This window comes from Mauremys reevesii, linkage group 25 (genome assembly GCF_016161935.1).
Source record: "Mauremys reevesii isolate NIE-2019 linkage group 25, ASM1616193v1, whole genome shotgun sequence".
Classification (NCBI taxonomy): domain Eukaryota; kingdom Metazoa; phylum Chordata; order Testudines; family Geoemydidae; genus Mauremys; species Mauremys reevesii.
The window spans coordinates 1455658-1472503 of record NC_052647.1 but is presented as its reverse complement, the minus strand read 5'-3'; the positions used below and the strand labels follow the sequence as shown (position 1 = coordinate 1472503).

The window sequence follows — 16846 nt, the reverse complement described above, 5'->3', positions numbered from 1 at the left end:
CTTTGCTCCCTGCCCCAGAGGTGTTGGGAATTTTGCTGCTTTCCTTTCTTTGATATTTCTGCATCAATCTCCACCATCAATTGACCATTGCCATGGAGAACAATAACTATGGGAATGACAGACCATGCTGAGAGTGCGTGTCTGTCTGTGTGCATGTATGTTTGTTTGCATGCACATGCATGACAGCCAACATGCATGTGTCTCAAGCTGTGTAAGCTTGTGTGAGTGAAAGGAAAGGGAAAGATTATGTTCTCTGTGTGACTGAGTGTGCGTGTGTGGGACAGTGTGCGTGTGTGTGCGTGTAGGACAGTGTGCGTGGGACAGTGTGCATGTGAGGCAGTGTGCATGTGTGCACGTGGGACAGTGTGCATGTGGGTATGTGGGACAGTGTGTGCAATGAACAGTGTACGTGGGACAGTGCGTGTAGGACAGTGTACATGTGTGCGTGGGACAGTGTATGTGGGACAGCGTGCGCGTGGGATAGTGTGCGTGTGTGCGTGGGACAATGTGTGTTGGACAGTGTGCGCTTGGGACAGTGTGCGTGTGGGCACATGGGACAGTGTGCGCATGGGACAGTGTGTGTGCGCATGGGACAGTGTGTGTGCAGAATAGTGTGTACATGGGACAGTGTGTGGGACAGTGTGCGCTTGGGACAGTGTGCGTGTGGGCACATGGGACAGTGTGTGCGGGACAGTGTGCATGGGACAGTGTGCACATGGGACAGTGTGTGTGGGACAGTGTGCGCGTGGGACAGTGTGTGCAGAATAGTGTGCACATGGGACAGTGCGTGGGACAGTGTGCGCATGGGACAGTGTGTGCGCGCGTGGGACAGTGTGTGCAGAATAGTGTGTACATGGGACAGTGTGTGGGACAGTGTGCGCTTGGGACAGTGTGCGTGTGGGCACATGGGACAGTGTGTGTGGGACAGTGTGCGTGGGACAGTGTGCACATGGGACAGTATGTGTGGGACAGTGTGTGCGTGGGACAGTGTGTGCAGAATAGTGTGCGCGTGGGAGTGTGTGCGTGGGACAGTGTGCGTGTGTGGGGGACATTGTGTATGGGGGGGCCCCTTTGGCTGCAGGAAGCACGCCCCTGGCGATGGGTGGCGCTCCATGCACATGTCTGTCTGGCAGGTTTGAATGCCCAACAGGCGACACAGTAAGACACGTATGGACACAGGTAGCCACAAGTGCTGCAAGCCCCTGTCTGTGCTGGGGGAGGACTCACAAGAAGCATTAGCCCCCGTGGTGCTGAGTGACACCCACCCAGGGACACTAGATCTGTAACAGTGAGAGCACCAAGCAACGCCAGCGTGGGCACCAGGCCCTGCTTCGGTGGCCAGGCTGGCCTCACTGCCAGGGAAAGATGCTTTCCATCTGCTCATTAGCGCCCCAGACCAGAGGTTGCCTGACCCCACTTCAGTGCTGTCCTCTCAAAGCTTCTGGAGCCAGACACACCCAGTGATAGAACAACCTCACCCTGGCTCCTCGTTCGCTCTCCCTGCGCAGAGGCCCCTGCCCCGCCCCCGCCCTGATTAGACTCTGAAGAACTCGTGTAGGCATCAGGATCAAACTATCTAATGGCAGGTGCCACCCTGGCAGTCAGGACGGGGCTGTTCAGTGCATGGCAGATCCTCTGCAGGCCCCTTTGTTCTCCTCTCCAAATCACACAACGTGGCCCATGGAACTCACTGCCACAGCACAAAAGCTGAGCAGGACTCTACAAAGGATCAAACTTTCTTTGTGTCCATCACCTGGAGGCTGGCAGGCCTGGAAACACTGACCAAACCCTACCTAATGGGGGTTGGGCAGATTATCCCATAATTCCCTTCTGCAGGAGTTTCTTGCATCTCCCTCTGAAGCAGCGGGTGGTTGGGATGCTCAGAGACAGGATACCAGGCTAGATGGGCCCCTGGACTGACTCACTGTGACAAGCCCTCGGCTTCTCCTGCTTCCCCCACCCAAAGAGCCAAGCAGGCACCTCCGTCCCGTTGCAGGGAAGCAGCAAAGCAGTGGGAAGTCTCCTTGGGAGCGCAAGCCCCTCGTGTGTCCCCTCTCACAGAGTGCTGACCTCCCTGCAGCAGACTGCCTGGCCCTGCACACAGCACAGCACTTTGCCATTTAAAGGCACAGCGTGAAGAATACCAAAAGCCACACAGACCCCCCCCCCACCCCAAATCCCACCCCTTGATGCCAGTTTCGTCTGCCCCAGGACTGCTTTAAACCAACCCTCCCCCGCCCCAAACCTGGCCTTTGCTGTGCTCCACTGTCACCGTGTCACGCAGAGGCAGAGAGCAGCAGTGGCCACAGATGCAGACTACGGGTAGGTTGGGCTGTTTGTTCAGCAGTTCTCAGGAGACATTCAAACGCCCTTCCCGAGCAGAGCGCTGGCGCCGGCTGGGAAACACAGTCCTGCCCGGTAGCTCATGGCAGGGCCAAGCTGTGGTCTCAGCTATGCTCTACCTTCCCCAGCCCTCCCTCAGCTTTCCGATCACACAGCTAAGCCCCAACCCAGGGGCGACGCCCCGTCCCGACTCTAGCGCCTAGAGACCGGTCCTGAACAGAGCCAGGGGAAGTGATGCTGATCCTGTGCTGTCAGCTCCCCACACTGCTGCTTCCTGCTCCAGGCCAGTGCCAGCCATGATGGCAGTGTGATGGTGCCAGGGGTCTGAGCAGGATTTGGCTTTGCCCCGAGCCTAGGCCCAGCCACACATGGGATCAGCAGTGAGGGGAGCTGCAGAACCTTGCACTATGAAGTCAGAAACCCAGCCCCTGCTCTGCTCTGCCTGGCTCAGGTGGCACATCTCCGCCCCGCCTCCCCCCGAGAGAGCCAGCAGATGGTATAAGTGCTGCCAGGCAACTGGCGGGGGGGGGGGGGCAGGTTAAATGTCTCCCTTTGAAGGGGCCTGGAGCTGCTCCTGAACCAGTGAGGTCAATGGGAGCATTGGCAATTTTGGCATCAACTGTAACAGGCCCAGGTCAGGGCCTTTCCCCATCACTCAGGTGTGGGAGAGGGGAGGACGGGTGAACTGGCTGAGATTAATAAACCGCTGCTGTTGTTGTAGCAAAGGGAAAGGTGCTGGCACCCTTCAGTACCAGGAGCGGGGTCGGGTCAGCACTGAGGACTGGGAAGAGCTACAGGAGGTCAGGAGCCCAGGGCTGGGAAGGGCCCCGTCTGGTGGAGGACATTAGCCAGCAGCGAGGTGGGGAGGGAGAGGGCCCAGCTGCAGGGGGAGGGGGGATGAAGGGCCCAGACACAGGGGGATGGAAGGCCTGACACAGGGGCAGGGTGTCCAGGCTGAGTTCGGCAGGGCTGGAGCACCTTGGCTGCCCCTCCCTGCCAGCAGAGCCATAGAATCATAGAATGTCATAGACTATCAGGGTTGGAAGGGACCTCAGGAGGTATCTAGCCATGGGGCCCTGCTGCTCTGAGATTGCAAAGCACAGCTCCAGGCAGGGCGTCTTCTCGCCAGTTCCACACAAACCCCAAGGAGGGGAAAGTTGAGGCCTCCAGAAGGGCTCGCTCTGGCCCCAGCGAGGCCTGTGCTAAGTCCTCAGTGACTTCCATGGGAGCTGGACCGGGCTGTAAGGTGAGGGCCATGACTTTAATCTGAACAATCCCTCCCCAGAAATCCCCACAGCACCCATGGGGCCAAGCTGGGGCAGAGGCAGGCCTGGGCCAGTGGCCAGATCAGCACATAGGGTTGCCAGGTGTCCGGTTTTTGACCGGAATGACCAGTTGAAAAGGGACCCTGGTGGCTCCGGTCAGCACCGCCGACCAGGCCGTTAAAAGTCCGGTCAGTGGTGCTGGAGGGCTAAGGCAGGCTAGTCCCGACCAGTCCTGGCACCGCGCTGCGCCCCAGAAGTGGCCAGCCAAGGAGTTCCACGTGCTGCCCCCGCCCGAGCACCAGCTCTGCACTCCCATTGGCCAGGAACCAGGGCCAATGGGTGGTGCCTGCGGGCAAGAGCAGCACGTGGAGCCTCCTGGCCCTCCTGCATAGGAGCCGGACCTGCTGGCCACTTCTGGGGCACAGCACGGTGCCAAGACAGACAGGAGCCTGCCGTAGCCCCACTGACAGGGAGCCGCCTGAGGTAAGCCCGTGTCCCAACCCCAAACCCCAACTCCCTGCCCCAGCCCACAGCCCAAACCCCCACCACACTCCAACCCCCTGCCTCAACCCACAGCCCCCTCCCACATTCCGAATCCCTCAGTCCCACCCCCCAGCCTGGAGCCCCCTCCTGCACCCCAAACCCCTCACCCCTAGCCCTACCCCACAGCCCCCCCCCCCCGCCGAGCCCCGGTACCCCCACCCACACCCCCGCCCCCTGCCGCAACCCGCCGCCCCTCCCACATCAGACCCCCACCCCCAGCCTGGAGCCCCCTCCTGCACCCCTCACCCCCAGCCCCACCCCAGAGCCCACACCCCCAGTCAAAGCCCTCATCCCCTCCCTCACCGCCACCCCCTGCCCCAGCCCTGAGGGAGGGCGAATGTAGTGAGCGGGGGTGGGGCCTCAGGGAAGGGGCAGGGCTAGGTTGTTCATTTTGTGCTATTAGAAAGTTGACAACCCCATCAGCACATGGCTCCTGTGCCCTATCCTGGGACCGGGGTCGTGGGCAGGGGCCAGTCTGGAGTGATAGGCCTGGCCTGGGGGCTGGTTCTGTGCTGCACCTGCAGGACCCTGGTGCCACGGGGCTGCAGTTGGTGAGGCAACACTGGAGGGGGGCCAGGGCAGGAGTGTGGGGAGGGGCAGGGATCAAAGAGACCCTAAGCATCAGTGTCCCTGTGAGAGACAAGGGGGAACCACTGGAGCTGTTCAGAGGCTTGGGGTTTTCAGAGGACCCTGGAGAAGCTGTCACAGCCCAGATAGGCTGCACCACACCAAGCACACACAGGGATGTCCAGGGCGCCACTAGTGATGGGCCCGGCAGGAACCAGATGCGCTGGCGCCTCTGGCAGCGAGGGAGGGGCTAGGGTGCTGCTGCCAGGAGGGGCTGATCCCTGCACCTTGGGGGGACAGCGTGTCCGTGGCCTCCCCTAGTCCCACAGCATAAGCTGATTGGCCCAGGGTGGACTGGGGGTCGGGGCAAAGTGGCAGGGCCAGAGAGCATCAGGGCAATGTGAGGGGGGCGGAACTTGCTTCGGGATGGGGCTGGACATGGCTGAGTGGAGACGGCGCAGGGGGATGGTAACAAGCTAGAGAACATCCTCCCATGGACCCCCCCGCGGGCCCTCAGGCAGCAGTTTTAACCCAGTCCATGTGGCCAGGTTTGTTCCTCCCCAGGGCACTCACTGACCCCATGAGACAGCAGCTCTGGGATTTCAGTGAAGTTCCCAGGTGTTGCCGATCCCCCAAACTAGCCCTAAGGGGTGCCCCCATCAGAAAGATGTGGGGGCGGCAGTGGGAGACCCATTTAGCACCAGGCCTGGACAGGGTGTGCCGGTGCAGAGGGGGGTGGCGGGAGGCCCTTTCAGTGCCAGGCCCAGGCAGGGAGCACGGACGCGGAGGGAGGGGGGCAGCGGGAGGCCTGTTCGGCACCAGGCCTGTGCAGGGAGAATGGATGCAGGGGTCAGGGCGGGGAGGCCCATTCAGCACTAGGCCCAGGCAGGGCCTGCCTTGGCAGGGAGGCAGGAGGCCCGTTCAGCAAGGGAAGCCCTGTTCAGCACAAGTCCAGGGCAGAGCGCGTGAGTGCAGAGCGCCAGCCTGGGGGATGGAAGGTTTGGTAGCCCAGGGTCCCTGGCTAATGCCGGGGGGCTTTCGCCCTGCAGTGCCTCTGCTCCAGGGGAAGCTCAGGGCTGGTCCGTTCAGGCTCTTTCTCAGCAGTGAATCCACTCAGAAAAGGTGAAATAAAAATAAACCTGCATCTAAAATACTCCCGGGGGAGGGGAGCTGCTGGGGCTGCCCAGTGAGAGAGCTCCCAGCCCCGCTCCCTGCACTGGCAAACCTGCACCTGCGCCGAGTCTGCTCCCAGCGCAGCACTTGCTAAATGAGACATCTCCTCCACGGAGTTGGGTAATGTGCCCGTCTGCGCAGAGGCATGTGAATGGAATCGAACTCGGCGCCTGTTCGTTGACTGCATCCTGGGCTCAATCAGCGCAGGACCCAGTCCAGCCCTGCGGTGACCAGGGGCTGCGCGGTGCCCTGGAGCACAAGAATGGGGAGGGGAGAGCAGGGGGCTGTGGGATGTGAGCAAACATTCCCACTCGCCGCAGCAACGTTCAAACTGTTCATTCTCTCCACTTTCAATTCTTGCTGTATTTCATTTCCACAAAAGGGAGGGGCCGGCAGAGCTGGGGAAGGCAGGTGCACTGCAATGCTGGCACATCTGACATGCAGCCATGCAATGCCCTCAGTCCTGACCCATAGCCCCCTGCTAGCCCAGCCCTGGGCTCCCCACACCAAGCTCTACCAGTGCCCCCTCAATCCCATCCCGCAGCCCCGTTAGCCCAGCCCTGGGCTCCCCACATGCAGCTCTGTCGATGTTCCTTAATTCTGACCTGCATCACCTCTGTGGCCCTGTCTACACAATAAAGGCCTGTTTTAACACTTGCTCACTAACCCATGTTCACACCCAAGGGGGCCAGGGCAGGCCATAGCTTTATTGTGCATTGGCTGGGCAAGACGATCCCTTCAGGGAGCCTAGACATCATTTAACTTCCCCTGCGGGTGCCAGTAGGAGGGGAGCAATACCTATACCCTTGTGCCCTGGACTTTACCGTGACTGGTTCAGCACGTGTCGGAGGCCGCGTGGCCTTATTTATACAAGACTTCTGAAAGCTGTGAGTCAGGCCCTGACAGCTCCTGGGTGCCAGACACCTTGCACCCCATGCTAGACAGGCCTGCGAGAGCAGGGTCAGGGGATGCTGCTCAGAGGAGAACAGGTTTTTGAGATGCCTCCCTTCCCTGAGCACAGGAGTGGCCATTCTTGGGCCCATCTTACCCGGCAGCCAAACCCAGAACCCACCTAAGTTCCCTGTAAGCTGCGTGGCCGTGCAGCTGGGGGGAGTCCTCTCTCCCTGCTGTAGCCCCAGAGCCCCCTCCTGCACCCCAAACCCCTCATTCCTGGCCCCCCCCGAGCCCTCACCCCCCAACCCTCTGCCCCATCCCTAAGCCCCCTCCTGCACCCCAAACTCCTTATTCCTGGCCCCACTCCAGAGCCCACAACCCCAGTCAGAGCCCTCACCCCCCCACACCATACCTCAACCCTCTGCCCCAGCCCTCACCCCCTCAGCCCAGTCCCAACCCAAAGTCCGCACCCCCAGCCAGAGCCCGCACCCCACCCCAATCCTCTGCCCCAGCCCTGAGCCTCCTCCCACACTCCAAATCCCTCGCCCCACCCCTGCCACATGAATTTTGTTATATGCACCAATATGAAGGTGATGTGTCACACGTCACCTCCATATTGGTGCACATAAAAAGATTAATTCCACACATGGGTGGGAAAAATTAGAGGGAACACCGGAACCCACCCAGGCTGGAAACACTGCAGAAAACGAGCAGCGTTTTGGGGTTGCGCTCTCGGTTCTGAATGGCAGCAGGAAGCGCACAGGGCTGTGAAAACGTCCAGAGAGAGCAAGACCCCAAACTCCAGCGGGGATGTCAACCAGGGGGCTTCCCTTTGCAATTTTGGTTTATTTGGACCCCAAACACCCACAATCCAGCCCCAGAGCTATCCATGAGAGATAGTCCCTGTCTGTGTAGCTCAGCTCCTGCAGAAGAGTTTCCATCTATTGATCTCAAAGCACTTCACTGGATTGTCCTCTCCATGCTACAGAGGAGGAGGGACTCACTTGAGGTCACACAGCCATGCACTGGCAGAGCTGGGAACAGAAGCCAGGTCTCCCCATTCTCAACCTGGTTCTTTAACCAGTGAACAGCGCTGCCCTAAGCATGGCTGGGGCTCAGAAATACGGTGAAGCTTTTGCAAAATGCTGGTGCCAGAGCAAGTGGAGAAGGCTCATCTGCTCCCCTTGTTCTACCCTCCTCCCCTGAAATGTCCCCTCACATGGCTGGAAAAGCTGCCCACACTAGCGTGCTATGCAGGAATCTCTCAGTTTCCTGCAAAATGTTCCTCTGGGCTGGAGCCGAGTGGAGCTCACTGTGACCTGGAAAGATCTGAGGTTTGGTTACACACAAAGGAGGAGGATGTAAACAAAGAACTGATCAGGGGAGGGGAGGGGAGGACAAGATGGGAACAAAGCAAAACATTGGGAGGAGATAAATCTCACTAATCCTTGCCGGGGAGAGGCAGAAGGAGCTGGTATCCAGAATGGGGCTGAACTAACAGGGATGGGGTTCTGCAGCCATATAGCGCCTCCCGCCCCAAAGGAATCGCAGCACCCAGCACTGAAATGCAGCCACCTCTGGGGTGGAAAGTGGCAGCTGCTTAAACAGCCACTCAGGGAGCCACAACTCAACCATGGTGTCAGAGGGCTCAGTTCACCCTGTGAAGCCGGACAAGCTGCATTCACTTACATCAGCCCTGAATTTAGCCCTGGGACAGGACATGAAGCCGGATGTTGAATCTGGGGAGATGCTGGACCTTGGCCAGGTCCCAGCTCTGCTCTCTTTAACAGCCTTAGTGATGCAGTGTGCCGTGTGGACTGCAGAGCCCGTGTGGAGGCATTGGCCAGTGCAGAATGGAGGGCCAGAGAGACCCACAAGGTGTGTCTGTGTCCAGCAGCCTCCATAAAGAACCCCCATATATTCGGTACATTCAAGCCTTGTCTCTTGTTTCCTGATGGGGGCACTACAACACCAGAGCTCAGGGGCAAGGGGGACAGCTGCTAGCCTGGGGCTCTGGATGCTTTAAACCAGTGCGGCGCCATTCCCCACACTCATCAGATCACAAAGCCAATTGACAGCACCTAGACCACTTGTGGCCCCTCAGCTCTAGGGCTCCAGCTCCAATCCGGCCCACGCCTTTACCTTCACAGCTGCTCAGTGTCTTGAAGTGAGTTGTGACGGGTCTCAGCCTGGTTCTGCCACACACCATCTATCACCACAGCCAGCACAACAGGCAGAGAGGCTGTGGGCTGAACACAGCTCAGGGTCCCAGCTGGAGAGGGTGAGGCTCCGAGTGGAGCTGTGGATGCAGTGGGCGCTCCTGTGTGGGCTGTCTCTGCTCTGCTAGAGTTCAGACTCCAGACTCCTTCACCTAAGGAGCATGTCACATGGGCGCTGGGTTCTATGGGAACATTTGCTTGGCACCTAAGTCACCAATGGGCGCAAAAGGGCCGAGCACAGCATTAATTAGCACCGGTTCCCAAAGCAAAAGGTGGCAGTAGCAGCCTTTCCTGCTCTTCACTAGAAGAAAGCAAACCTGGGTCAGTGGCTTGTGTTGCAAATCAGAGCATTCACCTTGGCAGAAAGCCAGGCGCCAGCACTGAGCCAGCAGCACATTAGCATACATTAGCATGTGCGTACTGGTTGGCCGCTGGCATGGGTGTGCAGAGCCTGGGGGCAGGGCTCTGCTCCCTACACTGTACATGTTGGCTCAGTTGCTCAAAGGATCATGCACAGGGCAGGGACTGGTGCCTGGTGTGGGAATGGCTCTGGGATCCAGGACCGCATCGTCACCTCCCAGAGTTCCAGATTCCAGCAAACCATCGTGCCTCCTTCTCTCTTCATCCTTGACTGGCAGCAGGCCCTACCCCCTCTCATCACCATCACCACCAGGGGGGCTATTGTCTCCAACCAAGCCCCTCCCTGGACTCATCGCTCCCTCTCCACTGGCTGAACCTTACGGTTTCAGTGCATTCAAAGCTAATTCTTCTAGTATCAACTTTCAAACAGACATTGGGTGGGTGGGTCAGCTTTTGTGGCCTGCATCTTGCGGGAGGTCAGACTAGATGATCATAATGGTCCCTTCTGATCTTAAGTTCTATGATTCTATGATTGGGATTTGGGTGACACAGAGGCTCAAATAATGGATCCTGCTTCCCAACCTTTAACCCCCACCCTACCCCAACAGCTATGCTGGTGCCTCTCAGTCCCAACTCAGAGACACCTGCTAACCCAGTCCTGGGCCTCCCACCCGCCATGCACATGGCTCTACCAATGCCCCCCCAATCCTAACCCACATCCCTGGGCTCCCCTCTCCACAACTCTGCCGTGCCCCTCCATTGTGACCTATGTTCTCGAGGCCCTGGAAGATGAGCTGGGCTGATGTTGCACCTGTTTCGGGTCATGCTCCTGCTATCACTAGGTGACTGTGGGATCATGGGTTGCTGCTGGGAGGAATGAGACCCCAGCACATCAGGGAAGGCACCCTCCTAAGGAGCTGAAGAAGCAGGGAGGAGCTGATGGCTCCATATCTCTCCCATATCCCCGGGGGCTTCTCCTTCCCTCTCCAGCCCTGCTATCTGCTCAAGAGCCAGAAGGCAGTGGGAGGAGCATGAAACAGGCTGTGACAGCCCTGGAGGGACCATGGGGGCTCAGGAACTGCAGGAATGTAGAGAGGGAGCAGCCAGCCTCTGATGCTCCCAGAGGGAGGGGAGCTCCCACCCTCCAGGCAGGGTCAGGATGGACGGGAGTAGAGTCAGAAGCCAGGGCAGCAAGAAGGCGGCTTCGTGGCAGGCAGGGCCTCTCCTCCCTCTGCACAGAGCTGCTCACCCCAGCACCCTCATGGCCATCTGGGGGTCTGGGTATGTTGGGCCTCAAGCAAAGCCCCAATCTGGCCCCACTCCAGCCTCTGGAGGGTCTGGAATGTGGAGCTAGGCCTGGGGCTGGGTCCAAACACTGCCCTGGGCCCATCTTGGGGGGTGGGGTCATTTTCCTATCCCTCTGTGAGTGGGAGGGACTGGGGGAAACAGAGGCAGCTCGACTAACCCACCCTCTGCCAGTGGCCAGTCAAAATCCAGACCAAGAGAGAGATTTATTTTAGGAACAAACATGTATAACAGGACCTCACATTCCTCACTGCAAAGCCCTTATGCAATAAGCGACCCTGAAATGCAGCCACCTCTGCGGTGGAGGATGACAGCATAGCAGCCTCCATGGGGTTTTCTGATCAATAACCCCATTTCGACCATGTTCTAGCAGAGCAGACCTGGACCTCTGTTGTTTTAAGCACACATGAAGCAAACTGTATGAACCACATGGCATCTACGCAGCGAGAAGGGAGGGCTCTCACCCCCGATGCTCTGACACTCAGGCATCCTCTCTTGCACGAGCTCCTGAGAAGGACCCACATCTGGGCAGGGAGAGGCCTGGCAGCTCAATTGAGGGGCTGTGGCCTGGCTGTGCCTGGGCTCAGCACCACTGGGCTGGGAGGAAAATTTGGCTGAGGCATCACGGCTCCATTGCCCAGGCAGAGACAAAGCCAACCCCAATACCTCCTCATCCCATCAGGGAGATCCCACTCAGGCCCCAGGCTCTCCCAGCAAGCACCAGCTCCTCTCTCACAATGAGTCACTGCCACACTCATTGCCTTTGGCTTTCCTGGTAGATTTGCTCCTCACAGACTTCGGGAGACTCCTGATTTGAGTCTCTGCTGCGAATGTTCAGAACCAGGAGTCAAACTGGGGAAAAAACTAGCTGTTATGCCCCAGGCTTCGCCCACAAACTAGGCTCCATCCCCTCAAGATGCCCCATGAGACCCTGCACAGGGCCATCCTTCCGTAACATGATCGTCCTCTCCCTTCACCAGCTGCTTTCATCATCAGTGAACAGTGCTGACATTTAAACCATCATCATTACTCTTCAGAGTCAACACCCTTGGGAAGGAACAGAGTCAGTTCACACAGTGTGACCGTACCAGGGTCTCTGCAGACTCAAAAAGACAGCGCTGCATTGCTGACGCTCAGGTCACACCTCTGAAGGCAACTCGTAGCCATAAGGGCTAAAGAATTCATTCTGGTTTTGAGGAGAAGCTCGGGATGGCAGCCCCCAGTAGAATCTCCCCAAAAGTTCTGTGAATTGGCCTGGGATGGCCCCAGCGCAGGATTCATCCACCCAAGGTGGCTGAGCACTTGGAGCTGGAGCACCTGCATCACACCAGCTTCATCACCTACCCTGCCCTGTGTCCCTCAGCTGATGCTCTCAGACACTGCACACCCCAGCGTGAACACACGGTGCCTGGGAGGCTTGCACAGATGCATGCCGGTGCCTCAATGCATGAGGCTGGGTTACCTGGCACGGCACTGCTGACCCCACTGGGTGCCTGGCAGCCCACACTGCCCAGCCACAGCCATATGCAGCACTCACTGAACGCGCCCGCAGCACATAGGCCCCCATGGTACAGCACAGACAGAAGCTCCAGATGTTTCCTATCAACCCACTGCACAGGTCCTGGATTATCCAGGGCCCCGCTCCCTGCTGCTCAGTAGGTCCCGTCCCTGCCTCATTCTGCCCAAGCCTAACCCCTCGCTCTACCCAACCCCCACTCCCCTCCTCCTCTTCCTAAACAGCCTCCCATTCCCCTGCTCCTGGGAAGCCTCCTACCTGCTGGCCCCCAACCCCCTGCCCATGGCCTGCTCCCCTCCAGCCCAAGAGAAAGACTCTGCAGCTCCCCCTGCTCAGCCGGCTGCCTCTGAACTGTGTGAGCTCAGGAACTTCCTTGGGGTTAAAGAGGGGAGTTTAGGCAGCCAAGTGCCTCTCCCCACCCAGCGGTGTCCATTGCCCAGTGAGAAGTGACCTCCTGTCTGAGCAACAAAACTCTGCAAAAGTGAACAAATGGATCATGGAAAGTGTGATGACAAGGACAATGCTCCAGCCTCCCCACGGCCCCTGGCCAGGCCTTCGGCACCCAGCAGCTTCCATTGCTTTTGGCGGGGAGAGGGACAGTCCCTGCTGTTCTCTTTGGGAACTGCTGGGGGCTCCACACTCTTGAAACACTGAACCTTAGCTCTTTACAAACATCTATGATCCCTGCCTGTGAGATGTCACTGAACCCAATCTACAGACAGGGAGACTGAGGCATGGATAGGGGATGGGACTCGCCCAGCGTCACAGAGAGAGTCAGTGGCCAAGCCAGAATTAGAACCTACAAGTCCTGGCTCACAGGGCCCTCTGCTCTAACCCACTAGACCTCACTCCTCTCCCAAAGCTGGGACTAGAACCCAGGAGTCCTGCCTCCCATTCACCTCACTCAAGCCCACTAGACCTACTCGATCATAGTGTGTAAGTACCTACCTGGGGAACACACATCTGAAAATGGAATTCAGGGAAGTTCTACGCAGTAGCTCAGACTAGATGATCACAGTGGTCCTTTCGACTCTCATTCCTCCGGGGAAGGACTCTCAGCCCAGACGTTGTGGGGGAGTGGGAGGTGGAAGCTCCTGTTCCTAGCTCAGACAAAGCAGCTCCCCTACAGGATGGGTGAGAAGGTGCCATTTCCACTGCTTCCCCCCCTGCATCAGTCTATTTGCATATCCCCCAGCCTCCACCCCGGCTGCTGCTGGCGAGATGCTACAGCAGCTCCTCCAAGCCTCTCTGCAAATGAGCTGTGCAGCAGTGACACAGATGGCACCTGAGAGTGTTTAGCTCCTCTGGGAAGTGACAGGAAGACACATTTCACAATACCACATCTTTGGACTCCCCAGTATCATCCTGCTGGTGGAACACAGGCCACGAAGATGCAGTGTCCCCAGAACCAAGAGGAAAGCACATGAGCTTCAGCGGGGGAACCTATTAAGATGTTCGTCCCTGCACCAGGAGGGCCACTGGACTGCACAGAGTTCCTGTAAAAAAAGTCTCCACTCTGTCCTCATGGAAGGCAGAACTGGAAGGTCCCAGGGTAGTAACTGCCACTCAGCTGGGCTCTGTGCTGCCTGCCTGCCTATCTGGGACCAGCCTTTGCAACTCCTCAAATGAACAGCAGTTCTGGGGTCCTAGAAAGTCCCCTCTGTGCCACACCTCTTCCCAGGTGAGCATGGCCAACCCCAGGCCTCTCCAAATTGTGAGACTGGCTCAAAAATCATGTTTGTGTTTTTAAATCAATGACTGTTGGTTTCTGTTTTGTTGCCTTCTGGTTCCAGAGCCTTTCACTTGTGCTCGGGTCACATTTTCAAGCTTTTCTCCACAACCAGGAGGGCCAGAAACTCATTGCTATTCTAGCCCTGGATTTCCCACACACAGCTCTGCTAGTGCCCCTCAATCCCAACCCGCAGCCCCTGCTATGCCACCCCAGGACTCCCTCCCTCAGCTCCGCTGGTGCCCCTCAGTCGTGACCCACAGCCCCCTGCTATCCCAGTCTGAGCTCTCCACACCCAGTGTTACTAATACACCCTAGTCCTCTCCTGACCTGGCCTTTGCCATTTCATTCCTGAGGTCTCCCTTGACACACAGTCATGCTGCTGTTCCAGCCCAAATGGGGACTGGCAGCCACGGGAGCTGGGCCGCTGCTGCAGAGCAGTCACGTGAAGGCTGGCTGGGTGCTAGGTTCATCTGATGCCATTAGCCCAGTGAACTGGGCCACAGTCCAGGCCCCCTCAGGTGGGCCCCCGTCCCAGGGTGCTGACCCTGCCGGTACAGCCATGCCATGCCAGCCCCGCCTCTGCCACCAGCTCCGCTCTGTGCCCACCCAGAGCTCCCCAGGGGGCTGGACCTGGGCACCGAGCCCCCCCCCCCCCAGATCAGCACGTTGTTAGAGCCTCTGCCTCGTCCCGGTCTCGGGCCAAGGTCTCACCCTGGATCCCTGCCAGCAAGAGCCAAAACGGAGCGAGCCCTGGAGTCTCAGCGAGGCGGGGGGGAGGGGGGGGCAGGGCCACGTGCCGCACGTTACTGTTTTAGCCCCTGACCCTGGGCTCACCAGGTGCCATTGCGCTGAGCTGGGCGCTGGCCCATGGCTGAGTCCGGCAGCGCGGGGCTGGCAGGGCCAGCGAAGAGCCCCAGGCGTTCCCAGACCCGGGGCCAGCGCAGCGCACGGGCCATTGGGCTGGGCCGGGCCGGACCGGGCCAAGTGCTGCTCCCCGCGGAGCCACTCGCCGCTCTGGGCTCACTCGGGCGCGGCTGAGACCGGCCCTGGGGGAGCCCGGGGCTGCTGCACTGTGCGGGCTGCTGCGCGGAGCTTCCGTGAGACCCCCCCGCTCCCCGCTCTCCGGGCGGCCCGGGGGAGGGGGAGGCGCTGGGAAGAGCCTGGTCCGACAGTCCGGCCAGGCTGAGGCCGCCGAAGGGAAGCACCAGTCACAGCTCAGGCTGCGCTTGAGGGGCGCCGCCCCGGGGGGTAACCCCCCCACACACCCGGCACAACACTCCGAACAACACCCTCACCGGGCACAACACCCCGAGCCAACCCACACCACCACACACCATCACACAGCCCCCCCATCACAACACCCACCTACTCGGCACTACACCTGGCACAACACCCCAGACAATCCACACCACCACACACCATCACACAGCCCCCCACCACATCCAGCACAACGTCCCAGACAACCCACACCATCACACAACACCCCGCACCCGGCATAACACCCCAGACAATCCATACCACCACACACCATCACACAGCCTCCCATCACACACGGCAGAACACCCCGGACAAACCTCACCACCACACCCCAAACAACACCCCCATCCGGCACAACACCCCAGACAACCCACAACATCACACAGCCCCCATTACACCTGACACAACACCCCCTCCCCCAACCGACACAACACCCCAGACAACCCCCGCCCCCCACATCCTGCATGACACTCTGACCCCAGTGCCCCCCACCACACACCCACCGTCCCACTACACATCGCGACTCAACCCCCGGAGCCCTCCACGGCGGCCCCCTCCCGTGCCCCGCAGGTACGTGGGTCCTGGCCGGGCAGCTCCTGCAGGCTGGGCAGGCGCGGGGTCCCTTCCCTGGCTCCGACAGGCCGGTCCGAGTCTCCAGCCCTGTCCGGCTCCGCTGCCCCCCGCCCGGAAGGCGCTGGCAGCCGCGGGCGCAGGAGGGTCCGTGCGCGCCCTGCCCTGCCGCGCCCCGGTGCCCGCGGGGTCGCTCCCCTGGGCGCATCGCCATGGAACCGGCCCCCGCAGAACAAAGCTCCGCTCCGGACCCACCTGCTCGGCTGCCTCCGGGTCCAGATGCGGCTCCAGCAGCGGGACGGTGAACTGGATCTTCCGGGGGCTGTTGGGCTCCATCGCCGGGGGCTCCAGCTCCGCTCTCCCGGAGACACGGGCAGGGAGAGAAGGACGCGCCCTGCGCTCGGCTCCCCCCTTCCCCGCGCCCAGGTGGCCCCGGCCAGTCTCCGCTCAGTCCCGGTGCCGCCGCTCGGGGAGCTGGAGAAGCAGCCGGTGCCTATTGGCTGGTCGGGCGGGCCCGCCGCCCCCTCCCCCTGACACACACACAAGCTTCCCGGAGCGTTAACCCTTCGCCTCCCAGCCCGCGGCAGCCGCCCGAGGTGACGGGGCCCGCTCCTTGCAATGGGTGGGGAGGATGGTGCCGAGCATCTCCGACTCGGACGCCCACCGCCCTGGCGCGATGTAAGGAGCCTGGAGCGAGCGGACAGCGCAGCCCCCGTCCCATGCTGGCGTGGGGGTGCAGGATCAGGTCCCCCCCTTCTTCCCGGTTCATCGGCCGCTTCTTATGATGGGATACAGAACCCGCAGGGGATCGGCGGAGCCCGTGGCCTGGCAGAGTGAAGACCAGGGCCCGGCTGCGGGGCAAGAGCTGGGGGACAGCTAGAGTGACCAGATGTCCTGATTTTATAGGGACAGTCCTGATTTTTGGGTCTTTTATCTTATATAGGCTCCTATTCCCCCCACCCCCCACTCCCACCCTCTGTCCCAATTTTTCACACTTGCTCTCTGATCACCCTACAGCAACCCCAGACCCGGCGGGATACAGCCCCAGAGCTGGGGGAACCAAAGCCCTAGAACGGAGAAACACCAGCCTCAGAGCTGCGGG

General features: G+C 59.8%; 1 protein-coding gene across 1 annotated transcript in view; it reads right to left on the bottom strand.

The window, feature by feature from the left end:
- Window positions 1–16199, bottom strand: part of PPP1R1A (protein phosphatase 1 regulatory inhibitor subunit 1A) — a 71005-nt gene extending 54806 nt beyond the window's left edge. The window contains exon 1 of the mRNA XM_039514867.1: window positions 16000–16199. Coding sequence (XP_039370801.1) covers window positions 16000–16080 — 81 coding nt within the window. The 5' untranslated portion in view covers window positions 16081–16199. The remainder of the gene's footprint in view (window positions 1–15999) is intronic.
- Window positions 16200–16846: the final 647 nt, after the last annotated feature.